Source organism: Parasteatoda tepidariorum, chromosome 10, assembly GCF_982258835.1.
Source record: "Parasteatoda tepidariorum strain Cologne lab strain chromosome 10, Ptep-v5.0, whole genome shotgun sequence".
NCBI lineage: Eukaryota > Metazoa > Arthropoda > Arachnida > Araneae > Theridiidae > Parasteatoda > Parasteatoda tepidariorum.
Window position 1 is genome coordinate 48,423,634 of NC_141764.1, and position 25,754 is coordinate 48,449,387.

Sequence of the window (25,754 nt, forward strand, 5' to 3'; positions counted from 1 at the left end):
ACCTTAGAGAACTACAAACGAAAATTTGCAGATTTCGGTTAATATTGTACACTTTTTAAAAGGCTCATCAGTAACAAAATGTAGCAAACATGCGTATCACGTGAGTCTTACAATTAGTTAGAAGTAGTGATGAGTAAAAACCATATAAATTTAAATTACCAAACCAAAAATCATACATTACAAGACTAAAGGCAAAAAATATTTATCCGATGCCCAGAGCAAGTTGGCATCTCTGGGTATGACTATGAGAGGTATTTTCAAGTGTCACGATAAAAATTATTTTTTAATAAAACCAATTTTTTTTGCATAGAAGAGAACGTAAGTACCGAAAAATGGTCATTCTGAGTTCTTTGTGTGGTTTAAATGTATTGAAAATTTTTTAGAACATATTTATTTTTGATAGCCATGCGAATAGCTTTTATTTGAGATTTAGACTACTAACTTTTGAGAACAAGCACCGAAGATATAGACAGAAGTGCAATAAATAAATTAAGAATCCTGGAAATTATTGTTTCTTGACAAATTGTACTGATGGAAAACGGCCTCCCTCCAAGAAAGGCATTCTTTTCTAAAAAGCAATCAAAATTTGGTGGGGGCTTTAAGTTTTTGTCATTGCATGAAGCTGCCCCTGAGTGTCTTTTATAAATAAATAGTATTAGATAACAGCACAGTACGCAGAAGTATCTTATCTCCTTCATTGAAACCATTGTACCTTAATTAACTAACTGTAAAAAAATGGAGAAGTTACTCAATATTAAGAACTAAAACCTTTAAAATAATACTGAACAGTGTCTGTTTATTTTGTAACAGTCCATCCAAATGCAAAATATTCGCTTTGCATTCGCTGTTATTGAACTCGTTTAGCAACCTTACTTCGACAATTTTAAAAAATAAGTAATTTTAATGTTACGACCGGACCTGGTCAGGTCACGTAATCTAGTGCAAAAGTGCCTCGACCTGACAAAAAGCGTTACTAGTCAACCTGGTTTGGTAATCAAAGCTGCTATGATGCTAAAATTTTTTTAAATGATGGCAAAAAGCTGTTTTAATTAATTTTTATCCACACAAAAAAAACTTTAAAGAAAATATTAATGTGTACAAAAAGCTTAAGGAATGTAATGCTCAAGTGGAAGCTAAATTTAAACAACTTGAGAAGCCTTAACAGCAATTTTCTAACCACATTTTGATTTTTTTTTCTGGATATAGTCAATATTTTTTCTTTTTTTTTACTTCATATTCGACGTTGAACACCCGACCCATCTTTGGGTTTGTGGCAATCAATTTTCAACTCCATAGTCTGGTAAATTTACACTCAGCCCTGAAGACAAAAGAACTCCTGGATCAATCATAAAAATTATTACATTCTATGTATACGAACATCACAGTGATTGTAAATGAATAAATTATGTTTGAATATTGATCTGGATTTTATATTTTTTATTAATATTTCTAAGTTATGTCATTATTTTTACATTTCTTAAATTACTTCAAATTTATCATCTCCCTACGCCAATGTAATTAATATTGGAATGTTTCCTTAATTAGAGATTGGGGGTTGACCAATCCGATATTTGTCTACTTTTTTAGATAAATTTTTATTTGTGAAAGTATTTCATTTCTAAATAGTAAAATAATTTCAAAATACATAGTAATAAGAATTTGCTTCAGCCCTAAATTGAAATTCCGTCTTATTTTCTCTTTAAAACATTAGCGGTACTAACTCTATAGCATCTGTTGGTGCTTTAACGAATGAAATGCAAAAACAATTTTAATTTAACATATATCAACTTGAAGAAAGAAAAAACTTTTATATGAAAGAAAACATTTTTAAAGAACCAAAAAGTAGAGAAAGTTAGCATCATTATTAAATATTTATAAGCAAAAGAGAAGATAATTTAAATCAAATTCATATAAATAAAATTATAATTTAATTATTTAAATCTATAAAAATTAAAAAAAATATTTTTATTTTAGATGTGTTATGTAAAATATATTTATGTATATTACATAACACATCTAAAATAATAATAGTTTTTTTAATTTTTATAGATTTAAATAATTAAATTATAATTTGATTAATATAAATTTGATTTAAATTATCTTCTCCTCCTGTTTTTATAAATATTTAATGATGATGCTAATTTTGTCTGCTTTTTGGCGCTTTAAAAATACTTAATAATGGTGCAAACTTACCCTGCTTTTTAGCACTAAAAAAATACCAAATCATGGTGCAATCTTCCTCCACTTTTACTTCCCTTCAAAACACTTATTTTTGGTGCAACCTTTCGCTGGTTTTAGGTTCTCTCAAAATACCCATTTTGGGTGCAACCTTCTCGCGCTGTTTGGAGTTAGTGAAAGCACCAATATATAGTAAAACTGAGCACCACTTAATGCAGCCAACAAATGAATACCAATGCTTGGCGCAATATAGCTCGAAATTTTTCACAGTGTACTAAATTCTTAATATATTAGTATAACTTTGCCAGCGTTTTTTGCTTTCGCAAGAACTGCTCTGTTCATACGTTTATTATTATAATATGTACTCACGCACAGCTCCGTCCGCAATTTTTCCGCACAATCTGCTCCCATCTACTTGCAGATAATCATAAGTACAGTTGTCACTTGGCTCCAGGTCAAATCCTTGAAACGTCAATTCAAGTCCACATACATTCTTTGACATCCTCAGGATTTTCCAATCGCATTTTTGATTGGAGGGATATTGTACGGGATATCCTGGACTTTTGAGAGAAAACTCAGATCCCATTAACATTCCACCACAGTTTGAATCTGCATAGATATAAATTTTAATTTCAGTAAAATAGGAAAAAATAAATTGAAATATATAAAAAGCAGAAACAAATATATTAATTGAAATGAAAAATAAACTAAACATAATTATATGTCTTGTTCACATATTCTGAAATAATATGTAATATTTAGAAGAAATATTAGTAGTATGTAAATAAAATAGAATTAAATTGCTATATTTAAATTTGAAATAGTTCAAATGTTTGATAGAAATGACAGCTTGCTTTTCTTTGTGGAGAATAATATTTTAGTAGTAGCAAAGTTTATGCATTAATATTGGTTTAGAAAATTTCATTAGGATTGATTTTGCCGACTACTATACATAAATAGTTAAGACATTTATATATAATGGCATTTACAAAGCAGCCAACTTAAACGCATTTTTCCGAAAAGTTTATTCTCATAAAGTGGCAGTAAAATTTATGTTTTCTTTTTATTTCGCCAACATTTTAAAAGTGTCACCCCAAGAACACTGGTCAAAGTAGCTTGTTACATAAACTTTTGAATTTTTCAAGTGAAGAGGTGTAAAAAATAATTTTAAATCAAATTTATTAAACAAAGAGTGACAAATTAAAACATAAAATTTGCTACCACTGTAAATATTTTTTTAAAAAGTGTAGAAAATTGGCAGCTATATGAACTAAAAATTTTATTTTTGCATATGACTGTAATGCAATTTTAATTTTACTACCACTTAGGAAAATCACCCTCGATAAGACAAAAAGTAGATAGGCATGCATTTAGTTTTAGTTAGTTAATGGTAAGAATTTTAGTTATTATCAGAACTGAGCTTGCAAAATTTCGAGTCTAATTTTCTACCTGTAAATAAAATATTTTGTCCAAGTTGGAGCAGTTGGCATCCCTGTGCACCTAAAGTTTTTGTTGTTTTTAATTTGTTTCCAAACTTTTGTTTTTCGAAGAAAAGTGTAAAATTATTGTGTTAAATTAAGATGGTATTTTTATCTAACCACTATCACTTTGGTGTTTTTGAAAATTACTGTATTAAAACTGGTTTGAGCATGTTTTAAACAACTTGAGTACATTTGGAAAAACTTCATTATTAGAAACAGGATAAATTAGTATTGTAAAATCCTATACTCATAGCTGCCAACGAAATTTATCTGAGAGCCTGAGGCCATCTACGGCCTTATTCCCATTTCTCTTAAAGTTTTAACTTTAAGGTGGTACTTTCCGGTAACCGAAATTGGAGTGATGCTCATAGTTACCACCATTTACCAATTTCTCTTAACCTTTTTTTTTTATTAAAAGCGATAGCAAAGTTTGTGCTCCTTCATTTAAAATCTTGAATTTATAAATTTAATTTGAAATGACTTTGACCAGCGTAACATATAAATAAATGATTGTTGCTGTTGTCGTAGGCCATTAATGCAAGGATTGTTCTTGTTTTCCAGTGGCGCCATATATGGCTAAGAATTCGACTTCTGCCACACTCATACGTCACACCCGTTTATAGGGCGGACCTATTCATGAATCCATACATTCTTTCCCAGATCGTATTTTTGACCTGAACCAGCAGACAATCAATCTCCAATGCAGTATTCCCAGAGGTATAATTTGTTATGTGAACAGGGAGGACTTTGTGACGTGGAAGATGTAACGTAGAAAATGCATATATAAGAATCCTGAAAATTATGTCTGTAAAAGTCTGGAAAAATTAAAAAAAAATTGCTCAAAACTTTAATATTTTTATTTTGGTGTTCAACTACTTTCATAAAAATACTTCAGCAAATATCGTTAAAGTTATCAGCTAAGCGTTAACCCTTCACTTTTCCGAGCCAAGTTGGATTTTTCTCCTATGTCCTTTATAATTTATCATTGAAAACTGTTTTGCACATCTGCAAAGGTGCTTACTTTAGGGAAAAGAATTAGCCACCAACATGTTCTAGTTTTAACGTTGAAGCACATGGTGTTTTCCTGTAGCTTCATTATTTTAGCGCCTACTGCCATTTCGGCAAGAGGGAAAATTGATTAGGTGTTTATTATTGTAATTTGAAGCTTCAGTCATTTCATTTCCTATATTTCAGTTTTTTTATTTTTTATGATTTTGTGTTTATTATTGCAAAGATTTAATGTCACTTACTAATACCAGCCAGCCTACCTGGTGAAACCAAGCGAATTTAAGGCAGAGGGTGAGTTTCTTGTTTGTTAGTGGCGCTATCAATGTCCAAGAATACGACTTTAGCCACACACTCGTCATAGCCCGTTTACAGGGCGGACCCCTTCATGCATCTACCCATTCATTCCACAGATCGTAATTTTGACCTGAACCAAAGAACGATCAATCACCAGTTCAGTACCCCCAGAGGTGTAATTTGTTGTGGGAACATGGAAAACTTTGTAACCATACAGATTTAACGTTCACCAGTCACCATTTACTACACGGGGAGTCTTCGGCAGGCTGGACTCGAGCCTTCGTGAGGACAGTAATTCAAGTTCATGAGGACGGGAGCTTCACGTTCGTGGCGACGGATCACTTGAACTTTCACGAACGACTTAATAAAACTATTTCCATCTACCATACAAATTTGAAGCTAAGTGGGTGTATTTAGTATGGAAATTAATTTATCAATATATGCCTTAATCCTTTTCGATGAAGTGCAACCAGTCTGACAATATTAATTCAACAAATGTTACAAACCATTAGAAATGTAACACTAATTGCTTTTAAGCGTTTAATCCATATATATATTTCTCTTACACGGCTACAAATAAAAGCCTCGTTACAACTCCCCGAATGGCAACGCTTTTAAATCGACCAATGATTGCCGCTAAAAATGTCACATGCCAAATCTAGCTGAAATGGCTCAACATATAGCGCTTTTAAAAACGGAAACTGAAATAACCTGAGAGAGCGTAAGCTAGGCGGAAGTGAGTAGTCATTGTTGATAGATCTCTATTTTAGTATTTTGTCGAAAGCGCTTTTTTTCACGAATTTATATATTACGAATTTATTTGACGATTTTTGATTTATATCGCGAATTTATTTGTTTTACTTGAATTTATTTGCTTATGCAGGTTTTTCCATTGCAATTCACTTAATTTAATTTTTAATAGACTTAATTATAGCCCAAATTTTAACCTTTTTAAAGAGATATCAGTTTTAGAAATTTTATCTTAAGATTTTATACTATAGCACATTTCTAATAGGTTTAACGAATTACATGTCATTTATTTGAATTTAAATTTATTTTAATGACTTAGTATTTACTAAAAAGATGTAATTTTTTTTAAAAAAAAACAGTTTTTGTATGGATTTGAATGATTGTTTTGAATTTTTAGAATTTTGTGCATTTGCAATGTACCTAAGTTAGTAGCGAGCGAAGCGAGCTTGGTTTGCAAAGCAAACCATATAAGATTGCGTAGCAATTTTCGGGGGTTGGCGAGCGTTAGCGAGCAGGGGGCGCAGCCCACTACTATTTATTATTCTTTAAACTACAAAGAGCTAATTATGTCGCTTCATTTAAAATGTATTGTCTAAAGTCAGAGTTGCTTATGCCCTGACTTACTAAAATTTCCCATCGAAATTGTCTGTTCCGGAAAGAGTTAAAGGAAATATGAATAAAAAATTAACGCATTCTTTAAAATTATGGGAAAAAACTTAAATGAAAGTATATTCTTATCATGCAAATTATACAAAAATTGACGTTTCATTTTATCTAAAATTACTTATAAAAATCTTCCACACAAGAGGTTTTATGTTAATTTTATTAACTGAATAATACTGTGAAAATTTTTTTTTGTAAATAAAAGAATATATGACTTGCAAAACTAATTATGTAGTAAACCATGGAATAGAATAAACATTTTTCGCAACTTTTATGTAAACAATAGAGGTTCGAGAACAATGCGGGAATAACAAAGGGCAAGCAAATGTTTCGTGTGTTCCTTTTCATTATCATTTAATGGTTGTTCTAAGAAATTAAGAAATATTAACCTAAATGAGAAATATACCATTCTCGGTTAATAAATGTTTTCAGTCATTTTTAAAATTTTAAAAATTTTATGAACAATTAACAAACATCAATGTATTTCCTGTTGCGAATGTATTGAGGTATTATTTGTTGGCATATTTGAGATAGGAGTCAGTACTATTTCGCAATTTTATTTGTTTATTTTTTGTAGAAAGAAAAGGAAAACTATGATTTTTGATAAGGAAATAATTATGCATTTCTTAATAACAGAACAACTAGTTTAATATTCTGACTTTAAATTATTTTAGTGTTGGTTTCATTCAATTAATTTAATTTTTTATTAAGACCAAAAATGCTTTGCACTCTAAAAATGCATACTAAAATAATGCACCAAAATAATTAAAAATGATATGTCTCAAGTATTTAACTCCATGAGCTTTGATAATAATCAAAAATGTGTCTTGAATTTAAGCAGAGTTCCCGCAATCCTTAAAATTTTTAATACAAATTTAATTTTTTAAGTTTCCACTTTATTTAGTGGTCTGGAAGGGCATGGTTTTTATATAGATATATGTTTTTTTGAAAAAACCAACATTTAATTGGGTGCTTAATTGGGGGTTACAATTAATTGGGTATTAATCTCAAAATATTTAATAAGGGGCCTAAGGTTCATATCTGTCTTGATCAACCCCTACTTGCTTATTGAACTTTAGTATCAACAACGAAACATTCAGGCTAATAGTCTTCCTGTTTTGGAATTAGGAACAGGTTCCAAAACTGGATCTTTCGAGTTTAAACAATAAGCATAATTTTCTTTAATTTATGTTAAACGAGTGAGATTATTGTTTTTAGAAAAATTCAAACTAACCGAAAACTAATTAAACTAACCAAATTAACCAATCAATTACTTTTCAAAATGCTCTAGGGATTCAAGTCTAAACAAATGTTATTTCAATGAACCCAATGTTTTCTTAAAAGGCCGATGAATTTTGGTGAATTTCACAGGAAGAATAATATTCTAAAGATAAGGTCAAAATCAAGAGGAATTTCTCTACCCACCCATGTAAAGAAAGTAAGTATTGGAGAGAGCGCCATAAAAGAAATCAATTTTCCTGATCACTCAACTGTGTCACAAAAATATCAGGACAGCATTATCAAAATACCTGACCTCACGTGTTTGGTGAAAGCTTTTTCCGCCTTCAAAATGTATAACACGGCTGCAGGGCTCTTAAGGAAGCATTGGTTTTTATCATTTAAAAATTTATTTTTCATATAGATGTAATTTCAACCTTTTTTTTCGAGAAAAATTTACTTAACCCATTCCCTGTCAAGAGGAGCGTATAAACAAAATTTTGTAGAGGGGAAAAAAACTGGCGTTATGAAAAAAGTTGAAAGGTCAATTATGCCTAAAATAATTGGATATTTTTATATTATTTTTTTCCCTCTTGACCATTACTAGAAACAAAATTTAAAAGTTGTCAAATAACGAAGTGTCTTTAAATTATTAATAACATAAGTAAATTACAATAAATCAGTAACTTTGAGCTTATATTTATTTCAATTTTTGTTAACTCATAACTTTAATTGATAATTCTTAAGGAAAAACATAAAAAAAAAGCATTTGTATCATTTAGGGGCCCCCAGAAATTGGGGGGGGGGGCTGGCCTGGGCCTCTCGGACTTCATGATAAATCAGGAACTGCGGATATTGTTATTTGGGTATCAGGTTTGTTGACCACTCCTTCTGGGGCACCATATTAGGTGGGCCAATGCTGCTCCCACAGTTAAGAAGGTCAAATAAGAAGAGAAGGATAGAATATCCATGCCTAATCCGGGATTCGAATCTGGGACCTTTCTGACATGAGGTCACTCGCTGATCCCCATAGAAGCCGGTCGGCATAATTTTTATTATTAGCTACCAAATTTTGGCTCTATAAAATACAATGAAATATTTCAGGTTGATATAATTATATTTATATTATAGATACATTACTGTTGAAATGAATAACTTAATTTTACAAGTAGATGCTATGAATGAAATAACTGAGCCAAGACATTTTTTTGTTTTGAAAAGAAAAGTTATGTACGAAAAATGGGAACATAGCTGCCTATCAGGATAAAATTAATTCATTATTCTGCCATACCATAGATACCTCCGTTGGTCCTATTAGCATAACATGTCAGGATTGCTAACACATGGAAATAAACAATAAATAGTAGCTAGCGTTTCTTAGCCCTCTGACGCAGAATTTTTATTGAACATATTTTTCAGATTTTATTATTTTGTATTAATTTAGGTCAAAATAAGTGAAAAATATTATATTTAGCATTTTAATAATTTATTGTTATGAAATACAGCACGAAGCACTGGTGACTTTTTCAGTGATAAATTTAAATTTTTCAAACATGGCTCACTTCCAAACAATAATTTTTCAAGTTCACATTTATTTGTAATTATTCAGGTCGAAGAGAAACTGATATTCATCATTGAAATTTCTTTAACGAAATGAATTACTTATACATTTTTGAAAATAAATGAAATTTTTCTTTCAAACTACTTTTTGGATTTTATATTTTAGTACAAATATAATTCCGATACTTTAACAGGTTTTTTAAGTAACTATTAGGATGTTTTTCAATATTGAAAAAAAAAAATATTTTTACTTGTAATTTTTTTTCTCCAATGCTCGCCTGGGGAATGACCTACGTCATACAGGCATCTGAAGGGCAGATTTGTTGGCCACTCTTTCAGGGGCACCATATTAGTTGGGCCAACGTTGCTCCCACAGTAAGCACAGATAGTACAGAGAAGGAAAGAACATCCATGCCTTGCCCGGGATTCGAACACAGAACCTTTCTGATGCAAGGGCAGTTCCCTAATTCTCACACAGGCAGGCCGGTCGGCTTATTTTTAATCAGAGAGTCAGAAAAAGTATATATAAGAATGACACCGGTGTCTCATCTTCTCCAAAGGGTGAAGGCTACTAAAAATAATTAAATTAGCTCCCAATTCAGCAATTCAAAAATATTTTTAAGGTTCTTCGCACCCATATACAGAGGTTGGACTAGACTGTAGAAATGTTTCTATATTATCTCTATGTAAACAATCTTTCTTTTAGTAGTAAATACTTTGGGGGATTTTACATGGAAAAATGTCGGTACAATTAGAAACATCATGCTTGAAGCTTTTAGAAGTGATGCTCTTTTTATCCATGCAAAATTCAGATCGACCAAAATGAGGAGTGGAAGTCAACAACTTCTTTCTAGCTTTAATACCGGAAAATTTTAAATCATGCTGCAGGATTGCGATATTTATATAAGAATGCTTAAAAATTTATGACGGTATTAAAAATTAAAGAAAGGTTTTATTTTCCTATGCTCATTTTGGTCGAATTTTGAATGGGCAAAAAGGAAAGGACACCATTTCTAAAAGTTTGAAGCAATCTTTTTCTGATAACTCCAACAGTTTCACGATTTAAAATCTTAAGGAACATTTGTTGCTAAGGGAAAGATAGTTTACACGGAGTTAATAAAGAAGCGTTTTCATAATTTTGTTCAACCTCTGTATATTTCCTTTAAAATGAATTTTTTTTGGTTTATACTAATAACTTAAATCATCATTATTTTAACTTGCCTACTACTTTAAATAATTGCCTAGATAGTAATAACCCTGTATATTTTAAGTAGGAGTGAAATTACAGTTAAGGTAAACATGATTTGTTTAACCAACATAGCGTAACGTCTAGTGCATAATTTAGCACATAATCTAGTGCTAAAGTGCCTCGACTGGACATTCTCGCTACCCGTAAGCTTGACTGAATACAATCTTTTGGATGAGGAAACATTTTTAATTCATTTTCGAAAATAGAGGGCAAAGCTGTTCGGCTTAATTTTGCAGTCACACTTGATTTTTTTAAAAACTTTCTTTATTAGTTCTTGTTACTGTTAAAAATGTTAAGAGATAAAAAAAAAAATAATTAAAAAAAAGTTATGTAACCTTATATCTTTTTTGCTGACTTCTCTAAAAATAAATGCAAATCGTCTTTCAAGAGTTATTGACCAAAATATTGCTCTGTTGTGAAACTGTTATCTTAATTTGGATCTCATTTATAATCAGAATATAAATATTTTTTCTTTGGCGATCTCTCATTCTCTCAGATATGTGATCATCAACTTTCAATATGCATGAGAAAGTAAGCATCTGATATTTCTTTTATTGTCGTTCGAATAAGGAGAACATAATAGCTGATAAGAGATCCTATTATAAAGAAACAACTTTTCATTTCTCCAGCCTAAAAAATGACCAATTAATAACTCCCTCATGTATCGAGCAATTTTTTGGGGGAATAATTCTACTGATGTTACTTGACTAATTGTCTCTCAAAAACAAGACAGCATATATAAAGAGCGTTGACACCTTCAGTTTAACCTATCGAGGTCACTTTCACTTTTAATCACTGAATCTCTTTCTTTTCAAAGATTCACCGAAAAGACGATCTTTTCTTTCGAACACAACTATGGGTCAGCTAGGGTGGGCGTTTTGCGTAACCACTCTCAATTAACAACGTCGACTAATTGGCGACCCCGTTCTTCTGAGGTCCAGCGCAGAATCATCTAGGGGTCATCTAGCGTGACGAGATTTGTTGACCAACTCTGGTCAACCTATCTTTCACCGCGATCATTATGTCGGCCAGAGTCAGTCTTTTTTCTTAAACGAATTGATCTTGATCGTTTTATGTTCTTTAAAGTGACGCTTGGATCATTAAAATCGGATGTCTATTCGTGGTTTTCAAGATGGGTTGAATGGAAACAAAGCAGCATGTGGGTTAGTGTGGCAAATGGGTGCAAGATTTGGTTTTTGGGGAGCATTTTAGGTTTTTTCGTGTCATCTCGTGTAAACATCAATAATATTATGTTGTGTTAATGCGATGTAAAGAGGTATAAGTAATATGGGTTAAGCCTTTTGTAACCAATGTTACAACACTAGTTTTAATTCAGAAAGAAGAAAAAAAAAGTGGTATCATACAATTATTTCATTATTAGCATTTAGATCTTTGAAGCAATACTTATATGCATCCGCCATAATGAATTAATTATAAAATTAAGTTCACTGATTACATGTAATAAAACTTTGACTATTAAAATTTTATTGATATTAAACAGAAGAAACAACCTCATCATCCAAGGATCGATAATAAAAGGAAACTGATTTTTAAACAGCGGCTTTTTTATTTTGAATTAAAATATTTTAATGCATAAAAGTAATAAAATATATAATTGTTCTGAGACAGAATAAGAACTAAAAAAAAACCTTTATCTCTCTGGCGCAGAATGGACACCGGTGTTCCTTTTATAATTTTTTTGGAGCTCAAATTACAGATAAATTTATATATATATATATATATATATATATATATATATATATATATATATATATATATATATATATATATATATATATATATATATATATATATATATATATATATATATATATATATATATATATATATATATATATATATATATTTTAATTATAAGAAAAACAGTCTTATAGTTATGAAAAAATCTGTTAAATTATCAGAATTATATTAGATCTAAAATATTCATTTATATTCAAAAATTTACCATTAATTGTTTTTGTAAATCTAAGAAATTTCAAGGATGAATAACTGTGTCACTTAGAACTAAATAACTGCAAATAAATGCAAATTTGAAAAATGATTGTTTGGAAATAAGCCGTGTTTGAAAGATTTACCATTAATGCAGAGAAAGACACCAGTGTTTCATGCTGTATTTCATAACCCTAAATTATTTAAATGTGAAATATAATATTTTTCACTTATTTTGACCTAAATTAATATAAAATAATGAAAAATAGGTTTAATAAAGATTCGGCATCAAAGGGTTTTGAAAGTACGTGTTTTTGTTTCGCTCTGTATTAAAAAGTCGTAAGTAGGTAGCCTAGGTTCAGGTTTTTCTTTTTCAAAACACAGATAGTTAAAATATACAGAATAAGCTAAGAACATCGTTGTACAATTTGATTCTTTCATAGTCTCTAAACTCTACTTGAGTGTATAAATTAACGAATGTAATAAAGTTGTAAAATAAAATGATATGAAATATTTTAAATTTAAATAATATAATTAAAAAAAATTCTGATGCAAATTATTGTAAAATTAGTTTTACTAGGTTATTTTAAAACATAAGGTCTGAAAAAAATCAAGAAAAAATAAAATGAGAAAAAAAACGAGAAACCGAGAAGAAATGGTATGTTCAAATCGTTCGCAATAATTATTTTTGGATTTTATTTGTATAAAAGTACTATTAGCTTAAAATGACTGTTTTCTTTACTTCTAAGCTAATATTTAATTTTCCTGGCCTTCTAGTCATTTTCCTGGCATTCAAAATTTGGTGAATTTCGATTTTATTTTGTTTCTTGAGCAAATGTCAATAAACTACACTGCTGTCTAGTAAGATATTAATAAATGTAACTAAATAAATATACAAAAAAAATTTAGATTCTCTTGAAGACTTTAAATTTGAAGAAATTTTTTTTTATGAATTGTCATGTTTCCAAAGAATCACCCATATGTAATTTAAATACAAAAGTTGTATTTAAAAAATCCACTATAAGCGAAACAATGGATAATAATGCTTAAACAAATTCCTTAAATGAAATAAAATAATTGAGCCCTTATTTTTGTAAGTCATATTAAAATGCTTCCGTTAGTTAAAAAATATTTTATGATTTCTTTTCTTATTCCAAGCCATCAAAAAAGGAAGAACTAGGAAACAATACCAATTATTATTATTGGTTTATGCTCTAAAGCTATTCTATGACAGCTTATAACACACCTTTTGTTTGTGTTTGTGTTCTATTCCTTGTAGCACATGACATAACAAGTTTCACTTCATTAAGTTAAGAATATTTAAGTAAAACCAACACGTCAAAATCAGCAGAATACTACCAATTTCACGAACAAAACAATTGCTTTGAAAGTGCTTTATCCTATCATGTCCGTGTGAGTGGGATGGTACGTTCTCACGCAATTTGCGTTTCCGGAAAGAAAGAAAATGAAATAAGTTTAAGCAGGCAAAAAACTGCAGAAGAAGGAACGTTTGTACCATTCTTTTGTACTGTCTTTGTAGTGATGATTCGTCAACAAACGCGACAGGTTACAAACAAAACATTACATAAGAACAGTGTATGTAATTTGTCAAAGATGGTTGAAAGTGTTCTTTCATCAAGACGCATAATCCCAAAATAGCTAAAGTCATAATTAAAGGTCTGTTGCACTTCTCAGGGTTATTCTTAGAAGAGCAGAGTTGAGTTGTGTTTCCTGTTTTGTGAAAGTTCTTAACATTATCGGATTATATTAGAACTTCTTTATCTTACTTAATTTTACTTAATATTTTACTTTGTTATGAAAATCATTTACACACATATTGTTATTACCGGATGGTGACAATCAGGGTAAAAAGGTAAAACTGGTAGTCAACCTATTTCTTTAATAATTTATTTATTTTACCACAACTGAGTTTGAAACAAAGATTCGTTAGTTATACTTTGAACAAATTAGATTTGTTAGATTGGGAGGGAAAGTAGTAATAAGCCTGCAAAACAAGCCAAGCCCGCATTAAAACTTAATTTTTTCCCTGACAATCGATCACCACCCTATATTACTAACTTCCCGTGCTTTTGATGGGAAATTAAGTTGAGAAATTTTATCAAATATTAAGGTGTCGAAATTGTACATTAACATTTCATTATTGATATAGTAAATTTGGTTTCGAAATTTTTTAACTACCACGACATTTAAGAAATTTAAAAACCCTTACTGGAGATGTACATAGCTGGAGCAAAGAAATAAATGGACCACCCTGAGTAAATTTTGATCGAATGATCTGATCTTCACATTTTAGGATTCAATATTATTACTTTCAGGGGGTGACCTCAAATATGCTAATTAATTAGCGCAGACAATAATTTAAGTTACTAAATCAGACACAAAAACATTTTTTTTCAACTAGCATTAATGGCGATATTTATATACATTATATATATTGATATATTGATTATATATTATAGCAATATTGAATATTACTGAGGTATATATTATAATATTCAGACTAAATGTCAGATTTTAAATTTGTAACTTAAAATCTGACATAAAATCTGACAAAGTTTTGGAGAGATATATAGTTTAAACTGTAAGAGTGGGGAGTAGAATGCTTTTGAGTGGAAATTACCCCTAAGATAATTTTCTCAAATAAATATATATGTTTTAGCTGTTAATAAGAAGTAGTAGTGACGGTTTGTTTGCTGCTTGTGGCCTAAATATAGAAATTGTTTCTTTTTCTTTTATAAACAATACTCTATTTCCAAAAACTTGATTTAAAAATGTTTAAAAATATAATATGTGCCATTAAAAAGATAAAATTAAAATTTAAAAAATAAAAAAAATTAAATACATAAAATAAAATAAGGTAATAATAAAAATTAATGCTAAAACAATTTAATTTGATTCTCTAGTTTTTTTAAAAAATATTCTAGAATAGGAAAAATCTGAAATCTTTTATTCAATTCAACGCAAACAGTGCAAACGGAACTTTTAATATAAATTTCAATTTTCATGCATTTGTCTTTGGAGATGTATAATTTTAATATTGAAAAAAAAATTGCGAAACAATACCTATTGTAAAAGATGCATTCAACTAAGAAAAACGAAACTACATATTTAATGAAGATAAAAATATTTTTGTTCCATTTGAAATATGCTTAAACTATTATTTTTTAAACAATAAAAAAAATCTCAAACTTTTAAAACATATTTTTTCCGAACCCGATTTTCTTGATAAAAAATTCAGTAGTGTATAGAAATATTAAATGCCTCAGTATCATGCAAGTGAAATGATAAAGCATTATACAAATTCAGGAAATAAAAATTTAAAAATTCCAAAAGATAAATGCTATTATTTAACTCTTAAATACTGAAATTTAATTTGTATGCAGTAGTAAAGAGCGCAAAAAGTAAATAAATTAAATAAATGGACGAAACTGAATAACTTTCGAACTAATAATTAGATATTCACGCTCGAGGACTCAATCTTAATGGTTCGAGACGGTAACTTAAAATATGCTAATTAATTAGAGAAGACGATATTTCAAGCTGCGAAATTTAACACAAGGCTTACTTTTACTGAATAAACATACCTTTTTTTGACGTATTTGGATTTCTTATCATCAAAATATATGGCATAGCCGCATTCTGGGAAATATGGTCCAGATAGTTTAGTGAAGAGAGCAGCTTTACTTTTTAATTTCACTTTTTTCGCATTTCGCCATATCTCGGGAATTTTTTTATGCGAATTGAAAAACATTTGTATTCAATTATAAAAATTTGTTTATGCAAAGATAATTCAATGCAGAAAATATAACCTTTAGTAAATATATATTCTTTTTTTTAATTTGGTTTAGACATCGATGAAAAGTGCGCAAAAAATACAATACAATACAAAAATACAAACAATAGTCGAGAAATTTTAAATTGTAAGTCATATGAATTTGAATTATGTAAATTCATTCTGAATAATGTAATTTCAAAAGGTAAAATACAAAATTTGAGCGAAATCGCTCGAATAGTTTCTAAGAAATTGAAATTTAAAATTACGACATTTTTATTAATAAAGTACAGCAGAGAAAGTGAGTTTTTGTGTCTGATTTCATAATGTGAAATATCGTCTGCTCTAATTAATTAGCTGATTTGAGGTCACCCCTTTGATCATTTAAAATTGAGTCCTAGAACGTGAAGATTCCATCATTAGATCAAAAGTTATTCAGGGTGGTCCATTTTTTTAAAACATTTTAATCTAGTTTAAATTTCATTACAAGCATTTTAAACTCACACTGTATGAAAATTAATTTCAGATAAAAATGCAAATTGATGACACCATAATAGTGCTTTGTTTTCCATGCAAAGTTTGCCTCATTCCCACAATTTATTGATAATGTAAAATGATAAGTTGACGAATTCGGAGTTGTGCCCGATAAGAAAAAAAGTGCTAAATTTTCACTTACCCGTGACAAGTGAAGATGTTGGATCGCTAGAATTATTGTTCTCCTGTAAAGAGAAAACGAAAATTATACCTCATGAAATTCATTGAATTGCACGAATGATTCAAGAAACTTAAAATTATATAGATTCAATTTGAACCAGGAAGTGAACAGATGTGTGTGAAAAATAACATTTACGGTGATTTTTCTATCTATGGCGTATCAAACCTGATTTCCTACAAGGGGCAAATTTACTGCTTTTAACCATACCGTGGATATAGTTAACAGCTGTAATAATAATATCTTTGCCATGCAAACTTTTTTTTAATATTTAAGGTATATTAATAATTTTTTTCTTTACCATTTTTTTAGTTACCATTTCAAAAGAAACTCAAAATGATAAGGGGTTTTCTACAAATATTATTTTGCATCATAAGACAAAGTTATATAACGAGTGATAATATTTTACAATAAACGTTCATGTACTGAAATATAATTGTATAAAGAAAACATGTGAAAGAAAGGATACTTTTATGGGGGATGATCCCCTACAATGTGGGTGTCATTTTTAATAAATCTTTTTTATTAGTACAGAATGAATTTTTCGAAAAACTTTTAAAAAGTACAAAAACTACTTAGAAAATTGTTTGAAACTTTTTTAATTTTCAAGATATTCAAATCGAACTTCTTTCATTAGTTGCCAAATACGATTCACTACAAAATGAAGAAAAAAAACTTAATTTTTTTCCCACGCATGCACAATATAAAATAACTACTTTAATTACCATATCCAGCGAATCTGAAAAGTTAAAGCAATAATTGTAATTACTAGTTTTAAATTGCTCCAATTTTTTTTTTAATTTCATTAAATATTTTTGAAATTAGAAAACATATGACAAAAAGTTAGTCTTATATAAAAATGCCCATATCTTCATAAATATTTAAGCTAGGTTTACGAAATTTTGTGCAATTATTGCACACAATAACTAAAATAATTATATTACATTTTAGAAATTTATTGCTACATTGTTTGGCATAGGATGTTCAAAAACACTATTTTCCGTTTGTAATTTATTGTCGGTCCCTCAAACCTCTAAAAGCTTTGAACTTCATTGATAAGTATGAGAAATCGCATTACCTAAATACTTCTAAATTTATAAAAGGATTTTCTAAGTATTTCTTGAAAAAAAGATTAAAAAGTATGTTAGTAAAGTGTTTCCATTATTTTGTCCAACCCCTGTATATGATACAGGATTTATGCATTATTATGTATTCATTTAACACAAATTGCGTACATAACATAAGGGCATATTATATATGAATTTAACACAAAATGTGTAGATAATATAGTTGGTATTTAACAAAAATTGCACACATAACATAAGGGCATATTATGTAAGCAGTTTTAGGTATTAATTTAGCACAAATTGTGTACATAACATAGGGGCATATTATGTATGAATTTAACACAAAATGTATAGATAATATAGGAATGTAATATGTATGCATTTTGTATTAAATGGGGCATATTAGGGATGCATTATTTAGTATGTCTTTAACATAAAATGCATACATAATAAAGGATCATACTATGTATTCCTTATTATGTATTCATTTAACTCAATATGCACACATAATATAGCGATACATTATGTATTTATTATTATGTATTCATTATGTATTCATTATTATGTATTCATGTACAAAATGCATACATAATATAGAGGAATACTAATGCATACATATTATGTATTTATTATTATGCATGAATTTAGCAAAAATGTATACATGATATTGGGGTATTAACAAAAATGCATAGACAAAATATATAGAAAAGCGGAACAACGTTGATAAATAATTTTAATTTTTCTGCTTTTTTTATACAATGCAATGGTTAAATATGACTAACACTGAGACTAGTTGAATCACTTTAACATAAGATGCTAAATGATTCAATAGTGAAAGTTAATACAAATGTATCAGATTTTAATACTATGAAACCTTGCGTATTATTTCTTAGTTTTGTTGACACAAAAACAATCAACAAAATGGGAATATATATTCGTAAGTTTTTCCTAATTTCTGAAAAAAAACAAAAACTCTGGTAGTTAAGCTTTTAAAACGAAATTCGAAAACTCCTGCTTCAGCTTTTCCGATTAAAAATTCATATCTCTTAGCTTCTTCAGACCTGACACGTTTTGACTGGAAATCGCTTAAAACTGGTGGTTGAACACTGAATAATATACAGACTTTAAAGTATTCATATCTGATAACAATACGTTTGTCGTGGTGTGAAAACTTCAAAACTGAAAGTTAACTTTTATAAAATTTTAAACAGCCCTGAGAAAAGTTCGCCAACACTCTTTCCAGGTTGTCGGTACCCTGTACTTGGTGAATGTGTATTTTGGGTCTGAAGAAGATTAAGAATCTCTGTTGCAGATTTCAATAGCTAAATTAAAATAAAAATGCATAATGATGAATTTTCGAAAGCCTTTTAGAAACTTTAATCAAATATAGAAGGATGCTTTTTTCCAGGAAGCCGGAGAGCCTAAATGTGGGGAAAAGATTTAATTGCAACAACAACAATAATATACACTCATAAGACCAAAATTATTTTGAATAATTCTCTACTTACGGACGAATTAGGTAAAAATTAAAGAACTGGATTATTTGATTATCTTTCAGTAATATTCTCTTTTAAATACGAGGCAGTTTGCTAGACATATGTGTATAAAGATTAACCATAAATTTTTTTTTTGTATAATTACAAAACAGGGTCTACTGTTTCAAATGTAAAGGTCTTGTGGAATAGTTTTAGTAAATTTTTTAAACAATCAGTATGCAAACTATGATGTATAGTTTTCTTAATAAATAAGGTTAATAAAATTATATTTAGGAAACATAAGCCAGAATGAATACATATTTGTGAAGTTTAACAGATGAAGGTTTTGTGAAATTTCAGTAAATTTGAGTAAACTAGCTTTGAAAATTATTCGTTAATAATAAAAAATAAAAATAGTACTTTTCCTTCTCATTTCTTGTCTTTAAATTTCCATTTGGTTAAGCTTACGAATCGTAATATTTTAATTCTTCTTTATTCAATAATTCAAAAACATAATTGCAAGTAAAAATTAAATATCCAACAAAACGTTAAGTCAAATTAAGAAGTCAGAAGGTTTAACTATCAGAAAGTTTAATATTTTGTACTTCTTTACTTAATTAAAATAAAAAAATCTGACTCCATTTTATACAGCAAAATATGAAGCATTTATTTACAAAAGTTGTTCCATCATACCGTCATCACAACTTGAAAACCAAATTGTTTTCAATTTAAAATAAAACTATACAAATTCTCCCTTATAGCTCTCACACAATTAAATAATAAATAAATGGAATCTACTTTTAAAAGTCTCTACGAACTGCTATGTTGCCACTCATAAAATAATGCTTGAGCAAAAATAACTCAAGTACTCAAGTTTGGTTTTACGCCAAACAAATATTTGACTCAAACATAGGTGTATTTAATTCGAGTTAAGTGAAAAAAAAATTGCGGAGTGGAATTAACTTATTAATTTTAAGTGAGTAACATTCATTTAAACTGTTGTATCAATTATTCCCCCTCTTTGGGTTTTTCCAAATAATAATCCTGGAAAATAGAAAAAATACATGTTTTTCAAAGTTAATCTTTAATAGCTATCAAATGCACTTTGTACAGTCTTCCATTTGAACGACAAGCTAAGATTAATGCTAAAACAAATTAATGTTGTGTGGTTAAATTATTGTAAAATAACAAATCTCATTTTTTTTTCTCCAGAAATATCACTTGAATAAGTCCTTCATTCATAAGTTTTCATTAAAAGATGATATCTGTTAAAAGATAGGTTTTTTTTAAATTGTTTATGATAAATAATAAATTTTATATTAAAAAGCTCCCTTTTTTACAATATCATATGATTTTTAAAGCCAATATAGAGTATACATTATAAAATGAATAATTTCAAGGAACTTAATCAGAAATATAGTTTTGAACTTTGCGTATTTTTATTACTCTCAAAAACGCAGAAAACGTGAGAAAATTTTGCTTCTTATTTGTTTTATGATGAATTATAAAAACATCGCAATGAATGTTTGTTAATATTTTATAAAAAGCTTTTTATAGATTTTAATTTTTCTCTCGCATGAGTACTATTTAGGGTGGCGAATAAGAGAGCATGAGAAAAACTATTAAAAAAAGATAGGGTCAGATGACATAAAAACGGGCCCTTTTTTGACTTTGCTCGATGCAAGCAGCTATTAAAAACTATTAAAAGATTACGAATTTTTTTGAAAGCTTACTTACTTCTGAATAAAAAGTAAAAAAAACCCAATGAAATTCACTTATTGTGTATATATGTGAGTTTAATAAAAATAAAATACGAAGGAACATTTTTCACGTTGGTACCGATGTTAATTATGATAAAATTATGATTTTTATTTTAAGTGCAGGCATTCTTAAAATGTTTTTTTTTTTAAATTGTTATGTTTTGAGAAGAATTTTCAATGCCAGACCAGTTGGCATACGAAAAAGAGGCATGCCGAATTTGAGATGGATAGATGGCCTGGAGAAAGACCTTTTGGTTTTAAAAACAAAAAAATTGGAGAACACTAGCAAAAAAAAAGGTTAGCCTGGAAAAAACTTCCTGAGAAGGCCAAGGCCCACACTGGGCTGTCGAGCCATTGATGATGATATTTTGAGAATGCTTAACAGATTTTTTTTTAAATTTTCTGTATAAGCATTAAAAAATCAATGTAATATACTAATTAAAATAGTTAATTTTTGCTTCTGATTAGTTCTGGCTTTTAACTTGTTTTTTTTTTAAAAATTTCATTAAAGTTCTGAGCTGCAGTTGCTTTTTGCATTTGTAACCCCATGTTCTGTAGCAATTCGAACGTTTGCTGTAAAGTTAACACTGATTATTTTTTGTATTATTCGTCTTTACTGTATTATCCATATTTAAAAAGCACGCGTCCTTTTGTTTTTCTCCCTTTACTTTTCAATCTAACTAACCTGTAGAGTAAGAGGGTGTTTTTTAAAATGCTAAGATCAAGAGGAAGAATCCTTTATGTTCATTTTCCACAAAAATGACACTTGGATCGCCATTTTGTGCATTGTGAGGAATACTAAGTTTTGACAAATCGATAACGTGGAAAATCGTTTCTCCCCGGGAGTTATTACTCGGTGAAGATGGGCCGATGTGGGAAAAACAATTCCTGTCCACGTGCAGGCAAGAAGAACACAAAAAAATTCAATGAAGCCGACGACGTGAGTACTAGTATTATTGGGGAAGTATTCATTGGTGAAGAATTTTGAGGAAAAAACAGCTCTTGCAAAATCCGATTTTCAAATTTTATTTTTTCTCAACATCAAAAATTGTAAATTTTGTTTTAAAATTTATAGAGGATATAAATAAATTCTTGTGAAATTGGTGTATATATATATATTAACAAATTCAATCGAATGCTCTCTCCTGAAAATTCTTAAACATTGAAATTCTCTTTTCTCAGAAACAAATTTCATGAACATAATCCGTTTCCCCCCTTTTGATTTTCATTTTATATGACCTCTTACATTGGTCACAATAATTTTTGTAACATCTTGTATAGATCTTTGAATATTTATTTGAGGAATATTCTGATGATGAAAATCAATTTTAGTTTAACTATCGATGAATATTTGCTGGATTCGAAGTTCGGTCTTAATAAATTCAGATTTTTTTTTTGAAATGAAAAAAACGCTGTTTTAAGAAATCTAGTTTGATTTTTTTCATATTAGTGACCTCATTATCATATATTACTATATGTACCTAAAATAGGTATATATGATAGCAGATAGATATACGCTGATTATTGATAGATACGTGAATCATTAAAGTTTGTATTAGGTATGAGCATTTAGCTGTTAAAATTTTTAAGAAGCAGGGCTGAATGTAAGACAGAAAAGAGAAGAGAAAAACAATTTTAAAACCATTTCCTTTTTAGCTGTTTTTTATGAAGATCAAAATAAGCTCTTACAATCCTTAATTATAAACCGTTTATCAGTATTTATTGTTACTCCGAAGAAAAAAAAACAGCCCTGTGTATATCATAACTATAAACAAGTATTAAAAAAATAAAATTAAGAAAAAAAAGCTATAAACAGTTTTCGCTCTTTTCTATGCCTTTGGAGACAATATCTGCCTCAAAGCCGAGAAAATGATAAAAAGTTGCTACTAGTGCTTGCTAATTTTTACGCTTTTCAAAAAAGTTTTTCCTAGTGGTAGTGAAATACTTATTGTAAATAATTAATAAATTGTAAATAATTTATTAATAAATTGTAATTATAATAAATTGTGCAATAATTAATAAATTGCAATTAATTTTATATTATAAATAATTAATAATTAATAATAGATATTGTAAATAATTAATAAATTCAATTTTCACTATCACTTGAAATACTATAAGGTAACCATGGTAAGGTATGTTTAAACCATTTAAATTTAATGATAGTTAATAAAAATCACATTTTTTAAAGCAGGAATCAAGCATGAATGTTGAAATTTTGAGACCACATCAAACTCTCTAGACTCTCTAGACTAAGCACGGCTCGGAAATTGTTTTAAAGTGGTTGCTGAATTTAGAAAATATACATACTTCGAAGTATTCATATCAGGTAAAAATAGTTTCCTTTCGCTTATTGCAGGGATGCCAACTTGTTCCACTTCGCAAAAAAAATATTTTATAGTGGTAACGAAATGTAAGTTTTTTCTTTTTTCTTTTAAAGTTCAATATTCTTTATTTCAAATAATTTTTCCACCACCAAATACTAAAAATTCAAACTATTATTTGAATTGCAACTTCATTGCTATTATCTCGTGGTGACACTTTTAAAGGGTAGGCCTAATTATCTTTATTCCACAAGTTTTACTATTTTATTCGCTACCAGATTATTAAAAATTTTACAGAAAGAGGAGCAGAAGAAAAGCAAATATCAAAATTTATAAAAAGAAAATCCTTCCATATCAATGTATTAAATAAATTATAAAAATGATTACATTTATAAAAAAAAGCATAATTTTTCCTATACGAACTTTCGAATTTATAATAAAGTAACCGAATTCAAGAATAAAGAATTATGTTATAACCCAAAATAATTACTACATTAGATGACCCTACAGATCCTTTAATTAAATTGTTTGTCATTAAACATAATTTTAAGAACAATTTCAAAATTTATAAAAAAAATCCTTCCATATCAATGTATTAAATAAATTATTAAAATGCTTACATTTATAAAAAAAGCATCATTTTTCCTCTACGAACTTTTGAACTTATAATAAAGTAACCGAATTCAAGAATAAAGAATTATGTTATAAATCAAAATAATTACTAGATTAGATGCCCCTACAGACTCGTTAATTAAATTGTCTGTCATTAAACTTAATTTTAAGAACATTTTTATATTGATAAAACGAGAAAAAAATTTCTTTCTACACAGTTCTAGCTTTTCAAATTAATAATTTTTCTTTAATATATTTTCGTTAATATATTCAAAACTGCTAATGAACTTTATTTAGAAAGTTAGGGTTCCATTAAAAAATATTCGATCATTCCATAGAATATTCCTTAAAAATATTGGGAACCACTGGAATAGATAGTTCAATGTCAGGAAATAACTCGTTCTCTTTGTTCATCCAATCTCAATATATAAATTTTTTTTAATCAAAAACCAGAAAAAAAGCGCGTTAATGTTTCTTTTCTTTGTAAAATAGTGATACAATAAAATATTTCAAGATAAACCTATATAAAACTGAACAAACTACGGAAACGAATTTAAGTTCACTCACCGCACAGAGTACAGATTTAAAGAACGCCGACATCCCCATCATAATCACGAGCAGCATCGTCCGAGGTAAGGTGGACCGGAGAAAATCCATGTCTTGAAGAGTTCTGGGCTTACTCTTCTCGGTCATTTCTTCAGCAGACGATATGGGGTCGACCAGCCGTGAAAAGAGAGATGGTGAGCGTCCAGCCGAGACGATATCTCGAAGGACGACCCTTCTCTAACAAATACCACACTAAGTACAAAAGAAAAATGTTATTTTTTTTTTCTTCCACCCCCCGATTTAAAAATCACTTTTTATTTCTTGCATTGTTTGCACGGTTTTTGTTTATCATTGGAATTGCTCGAAGCCGGAATCACATTGTTATTTTGATTGGTAAATTGATGAGGATGAACGGATCTCTTCTTCGTTCTTTTTTTTTGAACTGTAGTAGAAATGTTTTGTTAAATTCTTTCTTTTATTTATTTCTTTTTTTTTAAAAATAAAATATTAATCTGTTTTGTAAACTCTGTCTTAATTGGTATGGTTAACGGGTTCAGTAAACCAAAAATAAATGAACAGTATCATAATTTTCTGTAATTTTGAAATAAATAGTCAATTGTCTTTTTTTATTGCATTTTTGTTTTCGTATCATAATAATGAAAAATAAAATGAGAAAAGGAGTAAAAATTAAAAACTTTGCATGTGCTGGCCTTAATTTGATTTACAGATATGCCAACTTGCTCCGGACAGCATATATATATTTTAAAGTCATAGTTTATCAAGTGTGATTCTTGGTTTAATAAATTCAATTTAGTAGATTTTTATCCACCACTATTTCTAAATAATTCGTAGGCTTAGATAATTCACCACTTTATAGTACTTATGTCATGTACCTTTTAAAAATCAAGCAAAAATAGTCAAATATTTGCAAAATTTACTTTGTACTTATTTACCGTTTTTTTAAAATTATTTTGGCGTGTCTGGAGCAGCTGGCATCTTTGGATTTATCATAGATATTTTAAAACCATTTTGTAGAGGAAAAAGTGCTTTCACCAATAATTTAACCACTATGATTTGAAATTAGCGAGAATAAATAGTTAACATTTTACTGTTC

General features: G+C 28.8%; 1 protein-coding gene across 1 annotated transcript in view; it reads right to left on the minus strand.

Annotated features, from left to right (window-relative positions):
- Positions 1-24,834, minus strand: part of LOC107451418 (cubilin) — a 96,309-nt gene extending 71,475 nt beyond the window's left edge. The window contains exons 1-3 of the mRNA XM_087153035.1: positions 24,662-24,834; positions 16,821-16,863; positions 2,548-2,787 (exon numbers count right to left, since the gene is read on the minus strand). Of these exons, the coding sequence (XP_087009161.1) occupies positions 2,548-2,787; positions 16,821-16,863; positions 24,662-24,787 (409 nt within the window). The 5' untranslated portion in view covers positions 24,788-24,834. The remainder of the gene's footprint in view (positions 1-2,547; positions 2,788-16,820; positions 16,864-24,661) is intronic.
- Between the last annotated feature and the right edge of the window lie 920 nt (positions 24,835-25,754).